This window comes from Varanus komodoensis, unplaced genomic scaffold (assembly GCF_004798865.1).
Source record: "Varanus komodoensis strain SLA01 unplaced genomic scaffold, ASM479886v1 scaffold3, whole genome shotgun sequence".
Classification (NCBI taxonomy): Eukaryota; Metazoa; Chordata; class Lepidosauria; order Squamata; family Varanidae; genus Varanus; species Varanus komodoensis.
The window spans coordinates 31,247,542-31,275,383 of record NW_025335761.1 but is presented as its reverse complement, the minus strand read 5'-3'; the positions used below and the strand labels follow the sequence as shown (position 1 = coordinate 31,275,383).

The window sequence follows — 27,842 nt, the reverse complement described above, 5'->3', positions numbered from 1 at the left end:
GCAAAGCCCTCACTTTGTTTAGAAGTGACCCAGTAAGAAAATGTGTGGATTTCAAAAAATGTTGGTGCACTGGCATCTTGATGGGCACCAGAGAAGGTGTTTGAGGGCACCATGTTGCCTGTAGCACAGGTAGCACCATGTGCTACAGTGTGATGTAATTTTGGATGGATAGAAAAGAATGTTGGGGAGTCATGGGAGAGGGATAACCTAATCATTCCTATTAATAATGAAATGCAAGGTGCATGCTGATAGTTAGGCAGCCAAAACACTGGAAGAAGGATGTTTCAAGCATGCTCAGGGGGATCCCTGCAGCTTGAAGAAGTATGGAAAAAATCTGAGCAAGCAAACTCTTAGTGGCGTAAAAAAACAACACCTGAAGCAGAAGACTGCAAGACTCTGCAGCGTATGATTGGGTGGCAGAATGGAGAGGAAGGGTGGATTAGAGACTGGATCTGAAGATATGGGGCTATTCAGACAAGCTGCCTGTTCAGAATGTGAACCAGATTCAAATTATAGGGAGGGGAAAATCCTGCTGGCTGATGGAGGAGAGGAAAGAAAGTGGTAGAAGGAGAGAAATAGGGTGACACCAGAAAATAGAGTGGGAAGAAGGTGAGCAAGGACAGAGGACACAAGAAAGTGAAGGATTTCTGTGGGGCACAATACACGTTTTAGTAGACACAGGGAGGCAACCCCATGCAACATCAGCACAAGGGTGACTGAGTCTACTCATTAGCAATGAAAGGTTGACATCAGATGGAGAAGAAAAGGCAAACACTTTTTGTGGGGGGGGGCAGGTGAGGAAGGATTGGAGTTTGCTGGTGAAGGCCTCACTTGTTTTGGTCTATTGAAAAGCAGTTGTCAACATATAGCTTCTGAGAGTGCTCAATGGCAGGCTGAGCAGGGCAAGATAGGATAAGGCATACAGTGATTGAAGCACCCCCTTAGCTTCCCCCACAAATGCTTTGGAGACATGCTGGAGATGACTGCTTTGTTCAGGTTGTCAAGAACCCAGAAGGAAGCCCCAGAATGCACCACTTCTCATCTTGGCACGGAAGCAACCTCAGGGATATTGAAACAGAAGGTATCTAATTGCTTATGTTCAGCACTGAGATATTGTCCACTCAGCATGGCCTTTTGGGCAATGCACCTACTGTGACCACAGAAGTGATCATGGGGGGAACAGGGTTCAAAGGTGCACTTGGTGTACTGAGCTTAATGTCCTCCACTGAAGAATATCTGAACTCCCAGTCATCTCCAAAATGATCAAAGGGTGAAGGGAGAGCAAGGAGGAATCAGGGTTACAGTCCCTCCCCCATTCATTGCTTCAGGGTTGAGAGAAAACAGTGCTTTCTTTCAAAGTGATTGTTATGGGGAGAGAGAGACAGGCAAACTGGGCACAGTGCCAAATCCCTCTGGGCCCAGTTCTTATGTGAGTGTCTACTTATTGCAATAGGGGGGAAAATTAAAAGGACTCTTTTGCCCCACTCCTATCCCAACCATGGTTTGTAGTTAGTGCTTGCATTACTCTATTAGGAGTAGGGTGCTACTGAGTAAAGTACTTTGCAATTTTCAGTGCCTCTTCCACACAACATCCCTAAGGAGGAGGTCATTGTTTCCATTTTGTAGACAATACAACTGAGATTGATAAACTAGCTTTCGTCACAGTGCACGCAGGCTTTCGCCATTCAGCAAGAGCTTGGTTCAGACGGTTGCAAATTCTATACCACTTCTGGAACACTGAACTCAGTGTTGACAAAATACATGCTATAAGTTTTAGGTAACATTTAGAGACTACATCTAACGTATCTGGAACAAGAAGCAGGTAAGCAGGTCTTCTGAAACTACAAGGGAATGAAGATGACCTTTCTAGGCCTTTTGTCAAAAATATAGGAAGGAACTTTACTTTAGGGGCTTATCCAGAATTCTCTGATAGCCAAAAGCAGCATACTACCAAGGGATAGCTGTACAGCAGCTCTGTAATAAAGCCACATGTAAGTTAATACCACCCCTGCATTTGAGAACTGTACAGAAAATAGCAACCCTATAAGCATCTTCCTCTGATCCATTAGTAGGCATTGATTTTGAGCAAGATCTCATTAAATCTCTTCCATACTTTCTTTTATATTATCCATTTGATAGGACTCATGCAGTGACAACAAAGAATGCAAAGAATGGAATGGACAGAAAGATATACCTCAGAAGGTAATTCACCCAGATGATGTTCTTCTCATTTGCATTCTTGGCATTGATCGCAATGGTGGCACTAGACTGTATCCAGATATAACCCCCGTTCTTCTGCATCCAGCGGTAGTATTTTGTTACACACTGACCCTTGTTCAGCACTGGATTGAGGGAAATAAAAGAAGCAAGGAGTAGCATTAGAATTGTACTTAAAGGGGATTCTTCACTACAAAGAGAGGCCAACACATGTACAGAGAGATGGAAGGCCTTTGTCTCAGAAATCATCATTACAATGACAAATAAATTCAGCCATTTCTTAGCACCCTGGCAGGCAAACAGGGTTTTCTTCCATTTGTAGTGCAATTTTAATCGGCTTTTGGTGGACGAGCAATAAGGAGCACAAACCTTTGCGGCTCAAGGAGAACTGAATCCTGTGTAGACATTTTCAATGCATGGAACATGTTTTTAACAAAAAAAAAGTTAAATTTCTGTGTGATTTATTCATAGCTCCTGGGTAAACCTCCTTGAGATTCTGGCTATTTGAAAGGTTTTGGAAGAAACTGTACCCTACTTCTTTGATCATTCCTCTTCATTGCAGGCAATATCAACTACTGAACTTACACATCTGTTTCTTTTGATCTTGTCAAACAGAATTTACAGTCCTCAGATGAACCAAATCTCCAATGGTCAGTAGGGAGAATGTCTGTGGAGACTTTGCTTAATGCCAGAGCAAAATAAATCCACCAAAGAGCTGTGGAAGGAGCTGTGGCCTAGGGGAGTTGTGGAATCAAGCACGTTAAAGCCAAGAGCTCTGTGCAGTTTCTGAAGCAGGCTCAGAAATGGAGGGGGAAGTCAAAACAATCTCTTCTGGGAAGCTGCACTTAAAATGCTCAAATATACAGATGTTAAAATTCATTTTAAACCAGAATTTTGCCAAGCTAAAACTAGCTATATATTGTTGGATATTTTTGCTTCCCTGGAAAGGGAAAAAGCTACATACCACTTGCTGGAATAATAAAGGAGTGTGTGTTTGGCACAAATTTAGTCAGTGTTTGCTATTCTTATTATTCTGGCTCACACTGCTTTCTTCTGCTTATATTTGTTCTTGATGCAGCAAAACCTTGTGCACTAGAGGGCAGTGTGCATTCACATACATCTCCGCTTTTGGCATGTCCTTGTCTCCGTCTGCTAAAATGAAAAACCTCTAACTGCTGTAATAAATTTGGCTAAATTAGCTGCTAAATGGTTATCTCAAGTAATATGTATTTGCATTAATCATCTTGCTCTAAACCAGAACAAGCCAGAGTCCTAAAGACGTAGTAAATTCATATTGTCCATTTAATTATGGCTAATAAGTACTTCATATACAATAGTTTCATGAAGTACATTTTGATTTTTTTTGGGGGGGAGAGGTGGGGGAAGAGGAAGAAGTCACTTGTGGGGGGATTATATTTAAACCTGCTAAATTTCCAGCTGGAAACTGGGACTATACCTTCCAAATTATTTTGTATCTCTAAATCCAGACCATGAGATACAGCTAAGATTAGCATGTAAACTTATTATGCTCATGTAAACCTAGATGCACATTAGCATCTGTCCAAAACTTAATAAACTGAGTAGCTGAACTTTTTTTTCTTTTTTGAGCAGGGAAGAACAAGATCAGGGCAAAGGGGAGGTGTTTTTTTCTCACTCTTACTTTCCTTTTCCTTGTACATGCCACATTTCCTGGTGGGCTCTGGGAAAAGCCCCTGTTCAAGCTCTAGCAGAAGCACCTCTTTTCCAAAGAACAGTCCCTGGTGCTCAAAGGCCTAGCTCACGTTGAGGGGCTGCAGCAGCAGCAATCCACCCTGCTAGCTTCTCATGCACCCACCTGCAGTACCCAGCGGTGTTTTCTCAGCCCATGCTAGGCTGCAGGAGGAAGGGAATCAGCCTCTGAAGAGACACATCACCCACAGAGAATTCCTTCCTGTTTCCCTTAATTGGCAACATAGCCATCCCCACTGTAGCCCAAGGAGTCTTGTGGAGTGCATGGACAACTTAGCTCAGAAGGGTGTGAGCCCACCCATCCCCAAGGAAGTGCATACTCTGAAGACAGCACTTGCCCCATTCTGGGCTTCCAGCTCAAGGGAAGAAGGCAGAAGGCCATTTGTTTCCCTTCAGTCTGCACAGCCAGCTTAGGACTAGGGCTTCCAATTGCTCTATGTTGGCCAAGTTGCACAAGGCCAGCATTTTGGGATTGAGTGCTGGCCTAAGACCTTTTGCCACATGAACCAAGCTCCAACCTCTCACACCCCAGAAAGACTCACTGCATCATGTAGATTCCAGTTCCTGCCTTCCTTGATTTGCCTTCCCATTCATGTTGCCAGTCAGAGAAGGTGGTTGTATCTGGTGGAGCAGCAGGGACAATGCAGTTGAGTCCCAGGGCCTGGCTATTTTGTTATAAAAGTCAGGCTCTTCCAGGATATTTCATGTATCATTCTTTGCTTTAGGGACCCCTCCAGCCCTATCCCTTCCCTTGCTTTAGAGTATAGCATATGAACATGGAGATGCCAACTTTATTAATAGGGGCACTGACTCCTATTTCCAATCTAAAAGCACCCAATGTTTGTGTACATATTTTATTTTGACTTAAAAACTGTATGCCAAAGTATTTTGACATTACACTAAACTGTAAGAACTGAGTTTCGAAAGCTCAGTCAGTTCTGTTTTGTAGCAAAGCACACATTTGCAATTTGGGTTATGGAGTTTTGTAAACAAACTAAAATTGACCGGATTTTTGCATTTTTATCTAATCAAAAGGCTCTTTGCTTTTTTGTATTCATGTCTAAGGAGCATTCTGATTTACAGAATGCTAAACTGCATGGATAAGCAAAAAGGTAGCAAAATACTAACTACCTAGTCTATGACTTTTCTGTCAAAATAGTGCTGTATACATGTTGAGATAGCAATTTCATGCAAATTCTTCTGATGGAGGTTTGGGCAGGCTCAGTTTGGGGAGGAAGTCTTTCGCTTTCTTTCCAGTTTACTTTCCTCAGTCTGATGCCCTCCAGATGTGCTGGATGAGGGGAAGATTATTTTTTCTTATTAGAAACTCTCCATTCCAAAGGAAAGGATTTGGATCCAATTTTGAAGATGAAATAATCAGGTGATAACTACACCTTCAAGGAAGAACAAAGAACTTTAGTTCAGGGGTCTCAAACTCAACTTACCTGGGGGCCACTGGAAGTAGAGTCTGGGTGAGGCTGGGCCACATCAAGTATTCCACCACTGCGGTGGTGGTGGGCCGCTCATCCCGCAGCCAGCCCGGGTGCCGCCGGTGCTTTGAAGGCCGCAGGGCCCCTCCCCCATGCCCCACCTGTCCCGGCAATTGGCCCACGGGCCACGAGTTTGAGACCCTTGCTTTAGATTTTACAAACACTTCAACTGAGGCTTCAGTTGCCTGGGAGTAAGTCCTGTTGATTTCAATGGGACTTTGTTCTAAGTGAACAGACACAGACTTGTGCTGTAAATGATTAATGCTCATAGCCTGCCTTTGAAATATAAGTTTTTTAGCATAAGCAAACTGAGGCACTATGAGGCTGAGTACCTGCTAGGACTACCCTGTTCTCAAAGGCATTATCAGGTTTCTATTCTGCCTGCCCAGGAGCTTTAGAAAGAGCAGAAGGTCGCAGCTGCAACATCTCTTCACAGTGTTGTAGTCACAGCAACACCACACCAAGAAACGTTGTCTGTTGCCCTTTTTCAGGGCTCTTTTCAAGTTAATAAAACCTGTCCCTTCCAGAACACGATCAGGTAATGTGCTGAAACTGCTACCCTCCTTCATCCCACAAAATGAAAGCAAGTGAGAAAGGCATTTGCTAGCCACCAATTCTTTCCTTCAGTTTGTGTAATGATGGAACATTTCCATTTGTTTCCCTTATACTTTGCAACTGTTATGGGATATAATAAGACCCAGAGATGTAAAAGGAAGGAAGAAAGGCTTGATTTCCCAAGGATTTCAGACCCCTAAAGGCCAAATTAGATGTGTGAGCTTGAGCAGGTAGAGGTCTTGCACCCATCCTGCTCGAGGGATCCTATGGGTGGCTGGTTTGCCATTGAGTAAATAGAGTGATGGACTAGACGAACTTTTGGTCTGACTAGGCATGGCTCTTCTTGTGTTCTTATGTGTTATTATATGAATAAGGGATTTTCCCTTTTCTATTTCTTTTTGCATTTAACACCCTTGCTGCAAGTATGATCATCATGCAGATTGGTCCTTTGAAGCAGCTAACCGTTTTAGGAACAAATCCGTCATTGTTGCCAATTCCTCAAAGCACCAGAGCAACATGTCTGGCTTTTCTACATTGAGGGTATTAATCTGCTGCATCGACATTCAGTTTGTCACAGAATTGAGATCCAAACACTACATAAAGAGCATTTCCTTTTCTGCTTTTCTGTTATATAACCTCCAGGTGGCTTTGTGGTATTTGGGAATTGTGCAAACATGCAAGTGGAAACAGTGTTTTCTGTTGTTTTTCAAAAGCAACACTTCATTCTCCCTGCTCTGAAAAAGTGCAGTTTACAAATAGAAGCTAAATCGGAGGGCTATTCTGTGTTCTAAAGAAGCGACAAACACCTCTGAGTCAAGAATGATGAGTGTACCGTAATGTCTTATGTAAAAAAACTTGCAAAAGAAAACTGTTTATTTTCCCAGGACCACATGCCAACACAACTATGGAACAAAAAGTAATTCATAAAATACTTACCTGGAAATGAAATAGGCAGTTCCCCTGTCCTCAATTCAGACAGGGACTGCTGTTTCATGAAGGGAGCTGGGTGGAAAGATAGAAAGGGAAATGCATACGCAAGCACCAGTCGGGTTCCCTGTGCCAATGATTTAAATGTGCACTACACTGACTCACTGCATTTCTGTAACAGTGAACAGTGCTTGTTTAACCTATGAACATACTGTATTTTATGTCTCTAGCACTGGATTTCTTGCCCTCTATTGACTGTGAAACCCAAGATGGGAAGGACAATTTTAAGGAAGGCACAAAATGCTTCTGCTGGGTAGACAGCAGCTTCACCGATTTGGCAGATAGAACACAACAACCCATATTCAAGGCTGAGTGTGGGGTTTCTCTGAACCATAACCCATTTGCAGTCGTTCTTTCTCCCGCTATAGCAAGCTTTGCTCCAGGCTATGGCTGTCCAAGAAGTAAATGGTCTGTTGTCACCTGGCCAACTCTGCAGGACTGCAATGCTCCCTTGGCCTGGTCTTTCTTCAAATGCTCTTATTCTGTTGCAACTTCTTCAGTCACCACATGCTGCATCTTCATCCCCTGGCTCTCCAGTCAACCTTCAAATCCTTTACACTGAATTTGTTCTTGATACCCCACAAATTAAAGTCACTCAGCTGATGGGCAAACCAAAGGCACCCAATGAGGCTGATTGATTAAGCTAATGGGCAGAGAGGGAGAAAAATCCCCCAAAGTTTTACTGGCTGTTACTCAGCTTCCTGTCTTGCACACTTACATCTACATGCTGTAAAATCTTCCTGTTGATGATCAAAGTTCACTTCTTTTTTGCATGGCTGGTTTTTGTTTTATAGTCTGATGAGACTTTTATATGCTTGGTTTATTATTTAGAGCTGCCATTGTCTTATAATCTGTCCTAATGGGGAGGCATAACTTGAGGGGAACAAGGACAAAATCTGAATGAAGGAAATGCTGTTTTTTCCTCTCATGGGGACACAGCAAAGAACATGCGAACACATTCAGAAGCTGGGACACCTGGCTTTCAAAATGTAAATTGGTTTATGCTTTCCCCATGAAAGTAGGCAAGTCTTTAAGGTACTTACACACTCATGGTAAACATCTGTGCAGACGCATCTGACCGTCAGAGTGCACAATCGTTAGAGAAAGGAGGGTCTGGACCTCACAGGGTTGTCAGGGTTCAAGCACCTGCTCATGCTTTGGGGCTATGTGTCCTTCTTTCAAGAGGACGATCTTCTATTTGAAGGGTCTCTTTGTGGACATCCTCTGTTTGAAGGGCTGTCCAGTCCTAGCCTGGTTTAAAATTAAGAGTCATGAAAAGGAGGAAGGGGAGGGGGCCTGAAGCTGCCCATTACCAGCAAACTGAACAAGGCACGCTGGTCCCACGGTCACAGTCTATGCTACTACAGTGAGATGTACTGAGTTCTATTTAAATTATGGTAATATTTTATAAACTGTAGCTGTATATTTGCATATGCAAATGTTATGCAAATCATCACCCTTTTTGTGATCCACTTTCTCTTTTTGGCAATGTATAAGTTGCCATCCTTTGAAGCTCACTGGGTTGCCTTAGGCAAGGCACCATCTTTTAGCCTTCCCAACCTCATGGGACTCTTTCAAAGGAGGAGTAGGAGCCGATTACTTTGATATTCCTTGGAGGGACTTTTTCTACATAAAAGCATTTTTGTTTGTTTTAAAGTTGGACCACATAAAGTCTTTTATTTTTAAAACCATTTTCTTGGTGGCATCACTGATGCTGCACTACTGACAGTTATGCGTGTGCTGAAAATCCTCAGCTGGTTAAAATACAGAGCTGGTCACACGTACATCTGCTGGGATTTCCACATAAGCCAGGAAAGGAGAGGAGCTCTTTTTGACAACTGTGTAAAGCAAAACTATGGATTTCATTTGTAGTGTAAGTTTTTGCTTTAGAGACGGCACACACACTTCTACTGTGGAGTATTACCTATACCAGTGTGTCTCTATAGACAATGCAGTGACCACAAAACCCTAATACCTTGCTTCCAAAGATAATGGTTGGGTTTAAACAATGAAACAAGCCATGGTGGGTTTTTACCATTGTCAGACTGTTGTTCGTAGTATTTCACCATGCTTAAACTCAGTCATAGTATCTTACCATGGTCCTTAAAAATCATGATAAGAAGTAATGGTTTGTTTCATAGTTTCTCTCTATTACCATGGTATGTTGTACTGTCTGAAAGCAGGATCATGGTTTTCATGGTCCTGGTATGCAACTACCACAGAATAGTGTGGATTGGGTTCTAGTCCCTGCTCAGCCATGGATCCAACTGGGTGACTTTGCATACCCAGACTCTCAACCCCACCTACCTCACAGGGTTGTTGTAAGGATGAGATTGAGAGGAGGAAGATAATTATGTAAGCTGCCTTGAGTTGCTTGAAAGGCAACAAGGTGGGCTATAAAATAAACAAACATAGGCAGGGAGTGATGCACCTTGGGATTGAAGTTCAGGTACGGTAGCTGATCAGGTACATGCCAATTGTGGGAAGACTGAGTGCAGAGGATGGAAACCACAATAAAGTAGAAATGTCTTGATTGTCTGTCAGATAGATCACGGTAAACAATGGTAACCATGCAGGGGAGCTTGTTGTGTGGTGTGAATGCAGCTGAAGTCAAATGAAGCTAAGTTAACCAAAAGAAAATCAACTAGAGTTAGCTTTACTTGCAAGGCACTTCTACATTACTTAAACATTACTGTTCCCGATCAACTGGCAGCTAGATACCATTGAATGTCATTACCAAGTTATCCCTTATATTGTTTGGCTTGAGTGGTTAGCATGCAAAGGGCACAGGGTATGTCTTATGACGAATGTATAAGATCAGACTGATTTATCTTGGTGCAAATACATTGTGTGTATTGGATACCATTTCTAACAAAGGGATTCCAGGCTTGTTTGGAGTTTTGTTTACAGTAAAATAACAGTGTTCTTCCTGGCAATCTAATTCTGGGAGTAAAACAAACCCGATCAGTACAAGTTTGTTTCCAAAGATGTTTTAAAAGATCATTGTTTCTCCCTGTAAGGCTGTTCTAAGAAATCAAAGCAAAAGCTTCTAAACGGTGAGTTGTGTTTTATAAAAGGAAGTAATTTAATTCAGTTTGAAGGGAAGATGAAGAAATTCCATATCAAAAGCAGTGTTTAAAATGAAACAACTTACAATAGGGCATTTCACTAGGGTACAAATGCATTTAAACACTACAGTATATTGTGTATTCAGGTAAGTGCAGAGTAAATAGGAAACAATGAGATCAGCTTACAGTTAAGACTTCCCATCCTTACAGCTTCACAAAGAGCTTCAGTATAGTAAAGGAATTTTGGTGGCAACATCTGTGCTTTCTACCTCTTTTGCAAAAATAACCATATCAGTGTAGGAAGCACGAATATTCAGTTTATCCTGTTATTAAAATATTGTTAATTTATCAGAAGGAGAAAAAGCAGCTCTACACTTAGTACCACAGCTGGACACTTAGCTGTAAATATCAGTTCTCTTTTTACATTCACAAAACTGGCAGACGAAACATGAAAAGGAATACTGACTCTTTAATCTCCTCTTCTCCACCTAAGGCCCAAGGCAAGCTGACAGGGTAACTTCATTCTGGAAACAGAGTTGTGTGTGTTTTTTTTTTAAAGAAAAATTCTGGATTACTTTTTCTTCTGCTTTTGAAAACTGTGGACTATTGGGGAATAAACCTGGCATTGACTTAAAACAAGAACAAGTTTCTTTATCTGAAAAGTTATAGTCCTTGATGCTTACAGGAAGGTCATTTTCCAAACCCATAGAGAACATAACATCAGAGACAGAAAGAATACTTTAAGTGCCTTATTTGCTTGAAATAGAAACAGTATTTCTTTTATAACAATTCCCAGGATCAACTGAAACTTTGATGTCAATCTTTTCTACAGATTTTGCAATTAGTGAGCTAGATATTTTAAACCTGCTTTCTGCAATAAGAATGTATGGCTTTCTGGAATAAGAATGTACCATGCAATATTTAGCAAAATTCTGTTATGTATGTCACATAAACTGAATTTTGAGTTTACAATCTGAAGGAATAAATTGTTTTATTCCTTTTCCCAGGGACCTAAGGGCCAACTGACTCCTCCCAGAACAATCTGGATAGCTAAGGTAGGCAGGCAGGAAACATACAACAACTACTTTTTTCTCAAATCTGTATCCTCTGCATAAGGGTTGTTCATCAATGCAATCTGGACTTCACTGAAAAATTATATAATCCAGGAAGATAATTTTCTATCTTTGTTTTTGAAGTAGTGCTAGTTTGCGTGGCTCCCAAACAAGCTACTATCCAAGTAGTATATCGGGTTCCATGGTGATTTGAGAATACCCCATTTGATAAACAGATTATTATTATTATTATTATTATTATTATTAGAACATTTCTATGCCGCCCCTTGCCGAAGCCTCGGGGCGGCTTACAAACACAATAAAATACAATAAAATACAAAAATAACAATATAAAATTAAAATTAACAATATAAAATAAATAAAAATATAAAATATAAAAGAAGTCGCCCTGGCCAGATAATTTCAGTGTATGCAACCTCTTTAATTTATATTCTTATAAGCCCTCCTTCTGTCTTCCCCTCCTAATTGATTAATGATGGCAACAGCATCCACTGAGTAAGACTTTTTTGTAGTTGTGTGTAATCTGGTCATCTCTGATTTAAGGAAACCCTATGAATTTTAGGGATTTTCACTTTAGAAACGTTCGTACATTGCCCTTACCCTTATCTATGAGTGTCTCTGTGTGTGACCTCTTCCCTTAATATGAAATTGTATGTGTTTATATGATATACTGGGGTATGGAAGACATTAGATGCTGGAAAACTGAAAGCAGAAGAAACTGTGTTTTCAGCACCAAGAAACAACTAAATGCATTCCATAATTCATTCTGAAACACATGGACTTGTGGAGGTGAAATATAACTTAGAATAGCAGTGTAGCATCTCAGACTCAGTGGCCAAATTCTGCCCCTTGGGAGTCCCAATCTGGCCTTCCAAGTTCCCTGGAAGGCTATGCCTCCTTTCCTTGGCCCCACTCCTTTCTGTCAACCAATACTTCTTTGGAGGGTTCTTGTCTTTTGTGAATCCCCTTCCCCATTCTAAAAAAAATGGCCTCACTGCTTTTGCTTTCAGTCCCACCCACCACTGCTGTTCACCTCCACAGATTTCTATCAAGGGAATGTGGAACTCTGGCTGAAAAAGTTTCTGCACCTCTAACGTACACCATTATTTGTAGTTATTTGGTTTGTGTGAAAGTAAAATCCATGAAGTGAACTTCTAAGCATCTCAAATAAATTTAGTTCCAGAACTGTACATGATCATGATGTTGAATGGCATAAAAAAGAACTTTATTGCACAAAGTATCTTTGCAAGGAGCCCAAAACTCTGAAGCTAGGTAAGAGTTTAAAATTAGGGTATCCTTTTAAAAAAATAAAGCTTAAAATATTCATAGAACTCTTAAACACATTGGATTGGAGTAAGATGTAGTCATACTTAGAATAGATCCATTAAAATAGTTCTATTGCTTTCAATGGGATTAGTCTAACTATGACAAAATGTGAATCCAATCCATACCTCCATTTACTTAGAGCATATTTTAAAAATTAAGACTTTTTTTCAAAATATGATGGCAGTGCACAGCTAAATATTGAAGAACATTAAAATATTTTGCTTTAAGTATCTAAAGGTTTGATAATATGTCTTAGTGTAATCCTGTACATGTCTACTCAGAAGTAAGTTCCATTGAGTTCAGTGTGACTTACTTTCAGCTAACTGTAAACAGAACTGCAGTTCAAATTTTGTTGCTTATTCACAGATCAGTACACTGATTGAGAACAAATAGTTTTATATTTGAGTTACTTGTAAAATTCTCTGCTATTGGAGAATTGAGGCAGAATGAAACAGATATGATTATTACTCATATATGAAAACTGATGAGACTGTTTTGTGAGTACATAGAGCATTTCAAAAGCATTTTTAAAAAATGTAAATTAATGGATTCTTTTTTCAAATGCAGGTTCATATTTTAATCTCCTATCATTGCTTCTATGAAGACTGGGTTGTATTAAATTACTGTAGCAGTTGGAGGCTGTTTGTACAACTAGTCTTTGTCTTTGCCGCTGCAGCCCACAGACCCCTGAAATCTTCTGATTTGTTCGGGCAGCAAAGTGTGTTGGGCTGGCACAGTTTTCAAGATTTCAGTGTCCACTGATGTACCATTTCCCTTTTCATTTGAAGTGCAACAATCTAGCAATTTACATCAAAAGGCTAATGGCTGCACATGCTCCAGACACGTAGGCAGAAAAATCACAGCAGTCAGTTACCCTTGCCAGTGCTTATGCTGTTAGAATCCAGCCACTCTCTATTGCTGGGCTGGCTTCTAAGTTAGCTTGCTCAAAAATCATCTGAATATGAGATGTACTATCGCACTAATTTAAAATCAATCTCTTTTGCTTTGGTGATTATCATAAACTTGTACAGCCGTGACATTCATTTGTATATTTTAGCATTTCACAGCAGCCATAGAATGCAAAAGCTTGACATTGGAATCAGTTTGATTTCTTTTATGATTGAAGATATTAAGCACTACAAGAGCACTGAAATTTCGATCTGATTAGGATCAAAATTCCTCAGGATCAAAACACTTCCTTTTCCCCCCACAGTTTTGTTAATTGTGTGCTACTTGACATTGTAGAGCTATTCCACGGCATGATAGCAAAACTTGTGAAGTGTATTTTTACTGTCAAAAATTATCAAGCCATTCTATCTGTGATTTTTAATGGGCTTAAGGTTATTAAAAGAACAAAAATTATAATTGATATGTACAGGTTAAAAGCCTTGTTTCATTTGTAGCTGGGAGACTGAACCACTATTTAATATTAAGTGTGTCAACAGAAATTTTCAAGTGAATGCACACAAAGGCAGTCAGTTATGTGCAACTGATTCCAGAGGCAAATTTTTTTCTATACTGAAGGGAGACATCCTCTGGAAAATAGGAAGCAGTAAATAAAAAGGTAGTGAAACAGTTTGTTTTCAAAGAAAAAAAAAATCTGGATTACTTCAGATACCGGAAACCAAATAAGAGTATATCAGAAAGACTGCTACCAAACAGTCATCAGAGACCTTTGCTTTGTGGGAAATGAACTGCCCTTGCTTGCTCTTCCTAAAGAATTGTGTTTCCTATAGCTGTAAATCAAATCCTGGGGAAATAGGATGACGTCCTCCAAGCAATAGCTGAGGGTGACAAGTATCTTTTTGTCAGTGTTAGACTTATGAATATAGACCTCAATTAAGATTCCAAAATGAAAAAAGTACATATTATATCTGTAGCCACAGAATGCAAGTGACAGTGTTCCCACAAGCAATATAAATCCATTTTGAAAATCTTGGTACATCATCCTATATTTGTCCAAAGTATATTCATAACATCCTGTAGAGGTCCTGACTCCTCTAGCTTCTGTCTGGATTCTCAGCCAGAAAGTACTTGATGTTACTGTTCAGTGAATATCGTTTTTTTCCCCCCAATTAATTGAGGTGAGATAGAAGGCTTCTCCATTATATGACACTCTTTCATTTTTTCTTTTTTTAAATGTAAACTTGCTAAATTGGAATAGGGCCACATTGTCCTAACAGAAATGCTTCTAAAGAAATATTTACATTTCTTAAGTATCTTAAGTACCTGCCCCCTTTTTACTGGGGGACTTCTTTGGTACAGATTCTGCAAGGAGTTAGTAAAGAGGCCACAATCCTCAGGCAGTTCAATCCAGTGTATTTCTGCAGCGATAGGTCCAGTTACATTGCATACTCATATAGCTGCTGCCAGAGGGGTCCTGCCAGTGGAACTGCACTGCAGTCTTCTACTGTATCAGAGATTAGGATGGTGTGCAAATGCATTCTTCTATAGGCTGAGATAAAAGCTATAGTGGGTGTGCAAAAATATATACTAGTAAAATGTCCCACAGGTGTAGCATCGCACTTAAAATGGATTACCAGTAACTCTGCATTCAGCATATGCAAACTATGTTCCTGGCCCAGGAAATGATGGCTGAGTTGTTCAAGCTAAGTTACACAATTCTTCAATACTTTAGTGCCTCTTGAGAAAGGAATTCTCAGTTAATCAAGCTGCTTGTCTGCTGTACAATGTAAGGCTGACTGCTACATTTGGGCTACCATAACTCCCATCATCCCCACTTTTGGCCATACTAGTTGTAGCTGATGGGAGTTGTAGTCCAACACATCTAGATGATACCAGGTCAGGGTGATGGGTTTATTCCTGCCTGCCAGATATATTGTTGTGCAGATATCATGGCGCAATAATGTTCTTTCCATCCATTGCAGTTACCACATACAGCCAGTAAAGTTGCCCTGAAATTTACCCTGTGAAGTTTCTGGTAGAAATAAGTAGCCCTTTGAGCCCTTACAGCAGGGGTCTCAAACTTGCGGCCCGCGGGCCAACTGCCGGGACGGGTGGGGCATGGGGGAGGGGCCCTGCGGCCTTCAAAGCGCCGGCAGCGCCCGGGCCGGCCGCGGGATGAGCGGCCCACCACCACCGCGGTGGTGGAATATTTGATGCAGCCTAGCCTCACCCAGACTCTACTTCCAGCGGCCCCCAGGTAAGTTGAGTTTGAGACCCCTGCCTTACAGGAAGCCTTTCTAGGCTCTGCCTAACTTTTACCAACAGTCATATATGGCTGTTCTCATATTACCTGTGGCCTTACTGCCCACTCTCCATTTTTGTGTTGTCACAAGGAGTCAGGAATTGCCCTCTAGACTAGAGGGCAATTCCCATCTTGAAAATTCTCAGTCTTTTATCCAGCTGGCCCAGTTTAGCCTGTTCTTTCAGGATACACATATATTTCCTACAATGGAAATTGTGGGTGCTTGGGTGAGAACCTTTAGTGGTGCTTGCATAAGAGCACTTTAGTCTGGGAAACAGCACAGCGGGAGAGGATTAAACCTCTTAGCCCAGTGTCACAGTCCTGATTCATAGTACGACCACTATGGTAATCATGGTAATCAAAAGTGATGGTAGATCCAGCCATGGATTGCTAACATTTCATCAATTCTGGTCCCAAGAAACCAAGTAAAACAGAAAAGCAGAGTGCATGCATGTGATTTGCTTCTCCAATTCATATGTAAGTTATATGGCATCATTGAGCAATAATGAGGTAGTCAAACATGTTCAAGACACCAAAAGGGTTTAGGATGGTAAAATCGTCCCAAGTTTATGAGCATAATTGAAATGACCTGACTAAATTGCAAGAATTAGTCTGCTACTTAGTCAGATACAAACCTGCCATTAGGATGGAGACTAAGAATGTGACTTGTCTGGTAGCGATGCGCTTAAGACCATAAGAAAAGTCCTGCTAGATCAGACCAGTCATAATCCAGCATTCTGTTCACAAGAGAATATGAATGCAAGAGCACCCTCCAACTAATGTTTCCAGCAATTGCCACACACAGATACTACATCCCCAGGGGTGTTCACCTAGGGCCTACTTGTCTGTGTTTTAAGGCAAAACTAGCTGCGATCACATCCATGCAATTAGCAACTGGGTGGAAGGCTTTTAAAAAGTAAACAGCAGGGACTTCTGATGTGTATCAGGACACCGGAGTGGGGACTAGGGTTTATTTAACAATTTGCCTCACTGCGGTTCCTCTCTGGATTAGGGGACTTGCTTGCATTGGAAACTATCACAGAAGCTTATGAAAGTATTGTCTCAGTGCTATGGCATGACAAGGGTTTGTGCAAATTAAGTGCTAGAAATTCAGTTTGGAAGCAAATGGATCAAACAAACACAAGAATGAACAAACACATCAACAGCTGTAAATAGCAGGCACAGGCTATCTGGAGCAGGACTGCAGAGGGTCTAAAGAGATGGAATCACCCCTATCCTCCATGTCAGGCTTCTGTTCTAGATTGAGAACCCTGCATCTCTTTTTCTGCCTTTAGATGAATGCCACTTGCGGATAGGATTTCTATGTTCAGCTGTCTTTTGCCTCCCCCTGTACCTCTAAATGAGCTTTGGAGATGATCTGGGGACTGCAGAGGAAAGAAAGGACACAGATGCTTTGTTCAGTAAGCATTACTCTTCCACTGGCAGAATGATGGATTTGGATTCAACTTCTTCAACTTACTTTTAAAAAGCCATTCATGCATTTTTGTAATTATGTAAAATGTGTCACATCTAGTTTGGCTCTTATATGCCAGGTAAAAACTCTTTTGTTTGTAATGACTGATCACAGCTTCCTTTAGAAACCACTGTCTTCCTTTTTCTGCTGCATCTATTTATTTACTTTTATTGTAATATTTATTGCAAACTGCCTTGAAATTTTAAAACTGAAATTTGAAGAGAAGGTGTTCAAAAATCTTCATGGTGATGCTGCCCCATTTAAGGAAAGTTCTCTGCAGAAAAGTGTGCCCTGCTTCTGTGTGTCATCTTTTCAGCCACATTTTTTTCAGGCATTGTGCAAAGCTAATGTTTCAGCTCTGAATTCCATATGCTTTTACACTGTTCTTCTGCATTTAGTTTTCTCTCTAGGAATTGATGTATTCTATTGAAGGATGTGATATTAATTTTAACTAAATGTTTTATTCCGATGCGTATATTTTATTTCCGATGTATATCCTGACTTTTTCCTACAAAGAGCTCAAGGCAGCTTACATCATTCTCCTCCTCCATCTTATCCCCACAACAACAACCCTGTGAGGTAGGTTGGGCTGAGAGTCTGTGACTGGCCCAAAGTCACCCAGTTGGCTCCATGGCTGAGCGGGGACTCGAACCCAGATCGTCTGAGTCCCAGTCCCATGCTCTTAACCACTACACCACACTGGCTCTCAATTTGAAAATTCATATATTTAAAATATGACACCCTATGGAAGCAAGAGAAAAATAAAACTCAATAGGAGACACACAAAAAATGTAACCAGGTAGAAATCAGGATTATTGGCTATAGCAACCTGGAAAGATATTTGGAAATTCACTGAAAACATTAGCTCTGAGCTGGGGCATGAAAAAGGCAAATTCAATGTCAGGAATCATTATGAAAGGAATTGAAAGTAAACAGTGTATCATAATAACATTATGGAGAACTGTGGTTTGCCCACATTTGTAAAATTATGTGCTGTTTTTGTCAGGATATCATTCAGCTGGGAAAGGTATGAAAGAGATAAATGAGTGCAACAGACTGTCTTCCTTATGGCAGAAGCCTTAAGAAGTTGAGGCATTTTTGCATAGAAAAACATGTCATAGAGAAAGTGTGTGACATAAGTTAATCAAAGTAAGAAGAGCTCTTTTTTCTTTCAGTGCTAGAAATCAAAACTGATTGGCAGGAAGATCAAGACAAACTACAACAAATAGGACTCCTGGTGATATATAATGAACTTTTGGAGTCCAAAAACCACAGGGTGCTGAGATGGTCACTAGTTGTGATGGACATACTAACTCAGGACATACTAACATATGTTTCTGTCTCGCTCTTTCAGTACCCAAGAGGAGTGCTTTTCACAGTACAGGTTCATCTCAGGAGCACAGGTAACAGAGCATTTAGCACTGCAGTATTCACCCTCTGAAATACATTCCCCATTATTATTAGGATGGTGCCTTCAATCTTGACCTTAGATGTCTGTTCTTCATGCAGGTTTTCACTACAGAGTGCCCTAGACAGTATGTAATAGTCAACCATATATACCGTTAGTGATTATTTTACAGTGTTCTTATTGTTATATTGCTCTGATATCCCACTGGAAAGCAGTATATTTGTTTTTAATAATAACAGTAATTTTTAATCATTTAATCATTTTGACAATTATTAGATGAATTCATGGAGAACAGGTATTAGCCATGATAATTATCCAATTTATCATAATCCAGACTAGGACAAAGCGCCCCAAGAACAAACAAGAACTAGAAATGCATGTAGAGTCAGTAACTGAAGCACATAATCTCGTCCATTGGTTAAGCTTCAAGCCACAAAACAAAGAAGGTGATTTTTTTTCTTGCCTGTCTTAAATCGACTATATTAATGAAATGTACTTTTCCAAGTCTGCAATCCCGTGGCCCCTGGGTGGGTGTCTGAAGGCTGCATAATCTATTGGATCTCCCTTACTGAGTGCAGAGAGGGAAAGAGCTGCCCTATGAAGGGGAACTCTGACATTGAAAGTGGTAAATAGGGGGCAGGTTCAAAGCCTCTGTCATGCTCCCAACATGGGGCCAGAAACACTGCTGCCCTGGAGCAGGCATGAATATTTTTCCTGGATTTTTGTAAGAGCTAGAGGAGACAGCTCCAGTCTCTCTTTTGCCTTGCTGGGATGTGTTTGGCAGGACTTTGCATGTGTTGGAAGCCCTGACAACTGGAGCACTCTGACTCTAAATTTCCCTGCCCATACTTCACTTGTTTCTTGCTACCCTAACACATATAAAAGCCAGATTAAATACTGAGAACTCAAGGCAGTAATTAACTAAGTTAACTACCCTTTAAAATAACTAGGTAGATTAGTCACTCTGAATTTCACTCCTGCGCTTTTGAAATATTGAAGGAATTATGAGATGGCATGCACTTTAATAAAAAGTGTTGCTCTGTAACAGCGTTTTAAACATTTCTGTTGCAGTAACATAGCAGAACCAAAACAGCCCTCATAAAAACCCAGCTGTGCTCTTCCTTAGGAGCCACCAATATAAACTTGCAAACATTCCTTAAGCAACAGTGTATATAGGTCCTTCATCTACTAATTTTATTGAAGGAGGAAATGATCGGATAGTTGAGATTCACTGTACTGAGGCTGGAGACAGCACTTGAACCCTGGAATCAGGATCCCAAAGCCCCTCCCTAACCCCCTCCTAACCAGCACTGAAGAAAAGCACTGGCTACTCCCCAAGGTCAGGAGAATGACCTAAGAGAGGGTTAAAGGAGTGTCCTGGGGGTGGGGGGAGGCTAAAGCAGCCAAGACCCCAGCTAACCTACAGCTGCTCCAAGCATTTTTTTCTCTCCTCCTCTGAAATACCAATGCTAGATGGTGGAAAGCAACTGCCTAGTGAAAATGCAGACCAGGAGAAGAAGGAACTGAGGATTGGTTCTACTGTTCCTCCCACTCTGCCTGGGATGAGCATGGCCCTCTGCATTCAGCAGCCTATGCTTATCTCTGTAGAGCTGCTTTATAAAGCTTGCAGTGCAATTAGGAATAGAACCTGGGTGTCCAGAGGCAGCAGACGTTTGATTAACTCTGATGCAGAGACAAAGAACGAGCAATGATTATCTGCATCATGCACCACTTTTCCAAGACAATTCAGTTGGTGGCTGAATGAGCAAGACATTTTGCTTAGCCCAAGCTGGCAAATCCTACCCCTTTGTTTTACTTCATAGGATAGATAAGAATTTCAGTTGGTACATTCCACCAACCCTAGCAATAGTGGGTTTTTGGTCCACTTCTCAATAAAGTAACCAATTAAAAATATCTGGATAATGAAGAACATGCTATATTTATGCTAATAATAAGAACCTTTTAAAGCATCTCGAGATGTTGTCACTCTTAATGAATTTCTATTGAATATTTTTCAGTCCATTCATTGCTAAATGAATTTTCTTTCAAATTTCATGCAAGAATGTAAAAATCTCTGCCACAACATCCCTCCACCAAATTCTGTGGCCACATACACAGATTCAGTGTATTTGAATCCATCAGTTTCAGTTTGCATCATTCACTATCTTAAATGATTTACTATCTGAATCACTCCTGTAAAAGTAGAATACAAAACCTATAGGACAGGAATGCAAATACTAGTTCAATAACAGTTGTGAGACAAGATTATTTTAACAGGGCTAGAGTACTTACAGTCTAAGTGGCTGTGCCTGATCCCTTCCACATCTTCAGCATGAATGAAGTGGTAACATCTCTTCCCTACGATATCTACAGGGGTCAGATCCATGTAATCACTAATCCTATAAAGGAAAAATAGAGCATATAAATTGAGAAGGGTGAAAAATACAGGAACAGTGAAATGTCTTCTATTCCAATCTCACACATATTTACTTATTTATCTGCCTGAAAAGCCATTTCTGTAATGGCATACAAAGCCATGGCAATTTCACATTATATTTCTGGGATAGTGCATGTATTGGCATACTGCCACCCCATGCTATTATATGCCAACACAGGAACTCCTACATTCAGTGCCTAGAAACACACATTGATAGAAATACTATTTATCAATCTGGCACACCTGTAATGATGCCACTGTGGTGGTTAGAGTCCTGGACCAGAGAACTAGGAGATTTGGGTTTTAGTCCCCACTCAGCTATGAAGTCCAGTAGTGACTTTGGGACAATCACTAACTCTCAGCCTAGCCTATCCCATAGCGTTGTTGTTGAAAGCATAAAAATGGAGTGAAGGAGAACGCTGGTTTTCTCACAAGAGAAAAAAAAGTCAGGATATAAAGGTAGTAACAATAATAATGATTTTCATACAAACATTCATACCAATAAAACACCAAATCAAAAATTCAGTGATTTGTTGATATGGTTGGTTTTTAAAGGAAAGCTGCTGAAGACATCCCAAAATAGCATAAAGCGTTTCTTCAGCAAGTCCCCTCCTGACAACACCCTGTAAGGTCGTGCACATATTTCCTTAAAATACAAAGCTCCTCATTAAAAGAGCAAGATAATTCAAGGTTACATAATAAAATAAGAACACGCTATGCTTATGCTGAATGATTAGAGACACCTTTCATTTCAACAGATTGGTCTTCTATTCATGAAAAAGCCTCTTCAACTGTTTCCTGGCACAAATTCCAAACTGACATTTCAAGCGATATAATTTAAATGCTGAGACATACAGATGCCTGGGGGTGTTATCTTTTTTATTCTTATTCAGCTGGGATCTCTGCTTTCACTCGTGGCTCTTTCAACTGGGACTTTGTGGTTTATTCACACAGAAACTTTTAAATCGTTCAGTAGCTCTTCCTGTTCTATGCACTGCTCAACCTCCCCATGTATGTGTATTCTGCTATTGATTGTCCAGATGTCAATGTCCTCAGGCATCAGTGTAAAGGGGAAAAAAAGCTCCAAAATTGAAGAACATGTTGGGTGAACCAGGCTGGTCTGCAAAGCATAGGAGGTTTTTTATTCTTCCTTTAGAAGACATAATTCATTTTTATGCTTTAAACAGAATGTTTACTAATGTCTCTTTAAGGGGCTAATCAGAACTGTTAGCCATTAGGATTCCAAGGGAATATTTTGCAGGGTAGCTTCCAAATGTTAGGCAGTGAATACTAGTGAAGAGATAGCTCTCAAAACACAAGCTGGGTTCACACAGTTAGAGTACGTAGATTACTGACAGAGTGCTACTTCTAGCAGTCAGTCTGAGAAACACTGAAAACTAGGTATGACAAAAAATGTTGCAACAAATTCCAGATCTAAGGTTCTCTTCATCTGACAAAAATTAGATGAAGTATTTGCTATGATTGTTTGCTCACTTTATCTGGAAGCAGGAGAAATCAGTGGAGCATGTTGCCTCTAGCCTCTTCCTTCAGAGTGGACCAGGGATACTTGCAGTAGATGGAAGTTCTCCCACCCACTTTGGGTTGGAGGTGTTGCAAGGTGGGTAGTGATACATCGTGGGTATCAGCAAGTTGACATGAAGGAGGTGGTAAACAGCCTCTCACCTGCATAGGCTCCACATGTCAAACTGTAGTTTTGTTCTTTCTTTCTGGTCTGCTGAAAATCTAGCACTAGTAGGACTGAAGAGTGGGCCTAGGTTGTCTTCTGAGCACTTTCCAAATATACTGGCTATGGAAATGAGTTTCAGGCAGGTGGCAGTAAAAACTTGGTTATTTGCTCTGCTGCTTGTTAATCTGCTCAGTTAACAGGAAGCACTGGGAATGGAGTCAGTCATTAAGAGGGTAAACAGCTACTGGATCTAGCAACAGTCCCAAGAGAAAATTGTATCCAGTTGCTTAGCCTTTCATTGCTGTATGTAATGGAGGATGTCTAGATTATCAATGGAACCTATTGAGCAATATATCCTTTGTATATACTGTTTGTGCTAATGCTCCCTTATTTCATGGGTTAAATGTGAGGGGATTCAGGTTCCATAATGGATTCTTTTTTCCCCTAATTAAATTGTATTTTGGAAATAAAATGAAAAATGCAGGCAATTGAAAGGAAGACTACAACATGACTTATGTCTAAATTGTTACATTGAATTTCAGCTCTGGTTAGTTGCATGTTCCTCAGCCCACATTTATTTTAAATTAATTTTAAATGCGGAAAGCAAGATGTTAAAAGCATGCAAAATATCCAGATACTCTTCATATGCATAGAGGTTGTTCACACAACCAACTGAATTCAGATATTTCAGGGACAAGGCCTGTTGCCACAATCCAGTGCTCTGTTTCCCTACCTCCCCAGCCCACAAGTGTTCACTGTGTATGTGTAGCCATGAGAACAGGGCACAGCTCACTGCCTTCCAAGCCCCTCTGCAGTGTTAATCCAATTTCTATGGACTGATTTGTGCAGTAGCTCACACACATGTTCAGCTCTGCTCTCCCCTTTCTGTTGTGTGGCCATCTGAAATGGGTTTAGTTGGCACCATTACCACTTCATGTATTCAAGATACTCAAGATATTGTGCAAGTGAAAAATTTGGGGGGGGGGCACAAAAATTAACCCAAACTGGCACTGGTTGGTTGATAAGTATTCACTGCCTCCTTTGCTGTGACTTTCTTAAAGAAGCTCAGGTGCAATCCAGTCTCAGGAAGTCACATACTCTAAATATATAGTTGAATGTAGTCCACCTCTGTGCAGTCCATCTCAGATTAAATGCACGTGTTTCTGGAAAGACCCAGAGTTTGTTGAAGGGCCTATCAAAACAAAGAGCATCATAAACTTCTTCTTCCTTCTCTTTCTCCTCCTATATTTTTATTTACTTAATTTATACTGATAATTTTAATCTTATATTTGTAAATCAATGTATTTTTTGTATTTTTGTATTTAATGGTAATTTATTATGTGCTATTGTATTTCAATGTATTTTATCGTGTTGTAAGCCGCCCCGAGGTTTCAGCAAGGGGCGGCATAGAAATGTTTAATAATAATAATAATAATAATAATAATAATAATAATAATAAAGACCAAGGAGCTTTCAAAACAACTCTGGAATAAAGTTGTACAAAAGCAGCAAGCAACTCTGGGTTATTAAAAATATCCCAAAATATGAACATCCCCAAAAGTATCATTAAATCCATTATTACAGAATGGAATTAATATGGTGAATTGCGATTTTTCTGAAAGAAGGTATTCCACTGGAATTAAATGACTGGGCAAAGAGGGATTAATAACAGAGGTACCCAAAAAGCCAATGGTAACTTAAGAGCTGTAGAGATCTGCAGCTGAGATGGAAGAAACCATTCATGGGACAACTACTACCTGGAAGCTCCACAAAGCTGGCCTTTATGGAAGACTGGTAAGAAAAACACTATTATTAAAACAAACCCATATCAAAGCTTAATTTGCCACTTCCTAGAAGGCATTTGGGAGACACAGGAAACACATGGGAAAAGGTTCTCTGGTCTGATGAGACCAAAACTGGACTTTTTGCCCTGGGTGCAAATTATTTATGTGTGGCACAAAGCCACAGTGCTCAGTGCCCTGAAAACACCATCCCCACAGTGAAGTGTGGCGGTGGCAGCATCATGTTGTGAGGCTGCTTTTCCTAAGAAAATGGTCAGGATTGAAGATAGGAAGGATAGTGTCAAATACAGAGCAATTCTAGAGAAAAACCTGTTTCAATTTGCCACAGACCTGGAAGTGGGGTGAAGGCTCACCTGGTAGGACAATGATCCTAAATATACAGCTGAAGTAACACTGGAGTGATTTAAAAACAAGCACCTGAATGTCTTAGAATGGCCAGTCCCAGCCCAGAACACAATCTTATTAAGAAACTTCAGCAGGACTTGAAAGCTGCTGTTCAACAACAGTCTCCATCCAACCTAGCAGAGCTGGGGCAGTTTTGCCAGAAAAAGGGGCAAGCAGTGCTTGATCCAGATACACAAGCTGACAGAGACTTTTGTACCTACACAGTCTTGCAGCTGTCATTGCTTCCAAAGGTGTTTCTACCAGACATTGGCTAAGGGCAATATGGCACTGGAAGTACACACAGGTGGACAGCATGTAAACACATATGCAGAGTGCATGAATTCTAGGGGCTCTAAGTTGCAACCAGCATTATTCACAGCAAAGGGGGTAGTGAATACTTATGTAACCATGAGTGCCAGTTTGTTTTTGTTTCCTGACTTTGCTGTCCTGATAAAAATACTTTGTACATTTACAATGTTGAGTATCTTCCGTACCTCAAGTGGCAACAATGCCAATTAGATCCATTTCAGTTCCAGATGGTGACAAAACAAAATGTGGAAAAATGAAAGGGTGTGTGTGTTAGTACTTCTGCAAGACATTATGGATTACTAAGAACAGGGGGAAAAATAAAGCACATATGTTCATCTCTAAAGTTCATGGATTTCACTATAGGAAAGACTCACAGCAGAAACTTGGAAATAAGAATGAGTCACTCAATAACATATAATCAGCCCTAATTTGTTGCTCAAACATACTCAGAAAAGCATCTGTTTACTCTTTGCCTTCAGCCGAGTCATTTCTACCATGGCTCATTACCTGCCATCCCTCTACCATCAACATAACTATCACTGTCTCATGGCTTCTTAGCAATATTTGCATTGCTTAAATCCTCTATTAGCATTTTGCACCATAAGGTGAAGCATGTAAGTCATTGCTGACCTCTTGGACCTGTTTCTTAAAAGTTCAGTAGAGCAACAGACAGGTGCAGCTCTTCTGACTAGATCATAAATTTCAATGTTTTAAAGTCCCATTTCAAAAAGTTACTTGATTGATGTTTGCAACTAATTAAATACAGTGCAAAATATTTATATTGTAACATATTCCTACATTGTATTGCCAGTACCAACAGTGAGTTTAATCAGGAGTTACTGTCAAAAACAAAGGCGGTGCAGTACTGCAAACTTTACAAGCAGTATTGTACCTCCTTGTGGGGGTGGGGTGTTAGAGGATGAGCTAATGCTGGATAAGTCCTGAGAGAAAATTAAAAGACACATGAATGACTCACAGAGCCTCAGGGAAAGATGATTCACTGCTCTGGGAGTACCCTTGGGAAAATAGATAGGTCTGTCTGTCTGTGTGATTTTGTGCAAGTAGATGCTGCAGATGGGGTGGGAAAGGTGTATTCTATTATGATTTTTCTCAGGCACTCACTGATAAACTCCCAAGGGTACTAGTATCCTATTGTGGGAACTGCTGATCCAGAGGTTACCACAGTAGTTTTGCAGCCAGAAAAGCAACATTTAAATCCCCCCCGCAATTGCCCAGTTAACTCTCTAGGCAACCATCAATCAGTCAGTCTCCAGCTCAGTTTTCCAATTCTCAAAATGAGGTTCTTCTTTCCTGTGTGCAGTATTGAAAGTCTAGTAGAAAGAAAACATAATTTTGCAACTGGAATCATTATCTACTCCAAAAGGTCTATTGCAGTACAATAGCAGCACTGAGTAAAAGAACAAAACATTTAGCTATGCAACACTGAAAAAACAAACAAAAGACAAAGATGCTGTACCTATTCTCACAGTAAATGATATTGAGGTCCATGTTTACTCGAGTGACAAACATGTGGCAGTCAATTCTGACTTCATTGATCGTAGGAGGAGGCAGAGCATGAGCAACAACTACAAGACCCATGATCTGGCTAGGGACTGTCCGCCCATGGGACAACGACACTCTGAGACGTAACCTTCCTGTTATATGAATCACCTGCAAAACAACAAACAGCAAAAGGAGATCTCAGTAAATTCAAGATAGAAACATGGAAGCATCCTTTGAAAGGACAGCATGTAAAGAGCACTTATCTCTGCTAGAACTGTATTTAGTCGTTACCAGTATTAAGCTTATTAATATTGACTGTCAACAAGTTCTGAATGTCCTCATGCTAGAAGAAGATGGAGAAGAAGAAAAAGACAACATTCAAATACTTGACATTTCTTAAATCTCAGAATGCAGATTTGATGCAGAGTTGTTTCTGACTATTAAAAAGGGGAAAACTGCAACATTAAGATATGTAGGAAAGATATATAGAACTGAAGTAAAGGTGCAAGAGATGGAAAATTACTTCAAAAACATTTGGGGATTAAATTATAAAACATTTACAGTAGTTCTGCAAAATTTCCAGACCAATATTTAGCTAAACACCTGCAATTTATCTTAAAGGAACACTGTATTCTTAAATACACAACCTGTATCAAAAGTACATGCATGTAAGTCAGCAACAGATGAGAGTTTTCAACAGTGGTACCTTATAGGGGTCACCCAGGTACTGTGCAGCGAATAAATAGTTGGAGTGCACCCCCTTCCAGAACAAGCTAAGCTTCACACAGCTGAGAGGATAAACCACATACCAACAAGTACCTCCAACTTGTTTGGACAGAGCTCCATCCTTATTTTTGAATTGGTGATCTAGGTCCATGGTGTTTTCAAAAGTTGGTATGAAGCAATAGAGGAAAATGGAAGCCATAATTTTAATTTAGCTGTCCCTAGGGATTTGTTGAGGAAGGGTAAAAAGTTACTCAGAGGGAAATACAGAATATAGCTTTTTGGAAGGGCTTAAGCTGATCGCCAAGAAGTTCTGAATTCTACATATATAGGAAAGAGAACTAAGGGCAATGGTTTCACCTAGTTAAAATGTAGAAAATAATCTGTATTTAAATACCTCTTGCACCTTTAGAGAAAAACTTTGCATTGAGTTGAAGAGACTGGCTTATTATAGATTAAACTC

General features: G+C 40.3%; 1 protein-coding gene across 2 annotated transcripts in view; it reads right to left on the bottom strand.

Moving 5' to 3' along the window:
• NPAS3 (neuronal PAS domain protein 3) overlaps positions 1–27,842 on the bottom strand; it is a 563,345-nt gene that overhangs the window by 6,924 nt on the left and 528,579 nt on the right. For both annotated transcript variants that reach the window (XM_044436057.1, XM_044436058.1), the window contains 3 exons: positions 26,631–26,824; positions 20,827–20,933; positions 2,195–2,342 (listed from right to left, as the gene is read on the bottom strand). In XM_044436057.1, the coding sequence (XP_044291992.1) occupies positions 2,195–2,342; positions 20,827–20,933; positions 26,631–26,824 (449 nt within the window). The remainder of the gene's footprint in view (positions 1–2,194; positions 2,343–20,826; positions 20,934–26,630; positions 26,825–27,842) is intronic.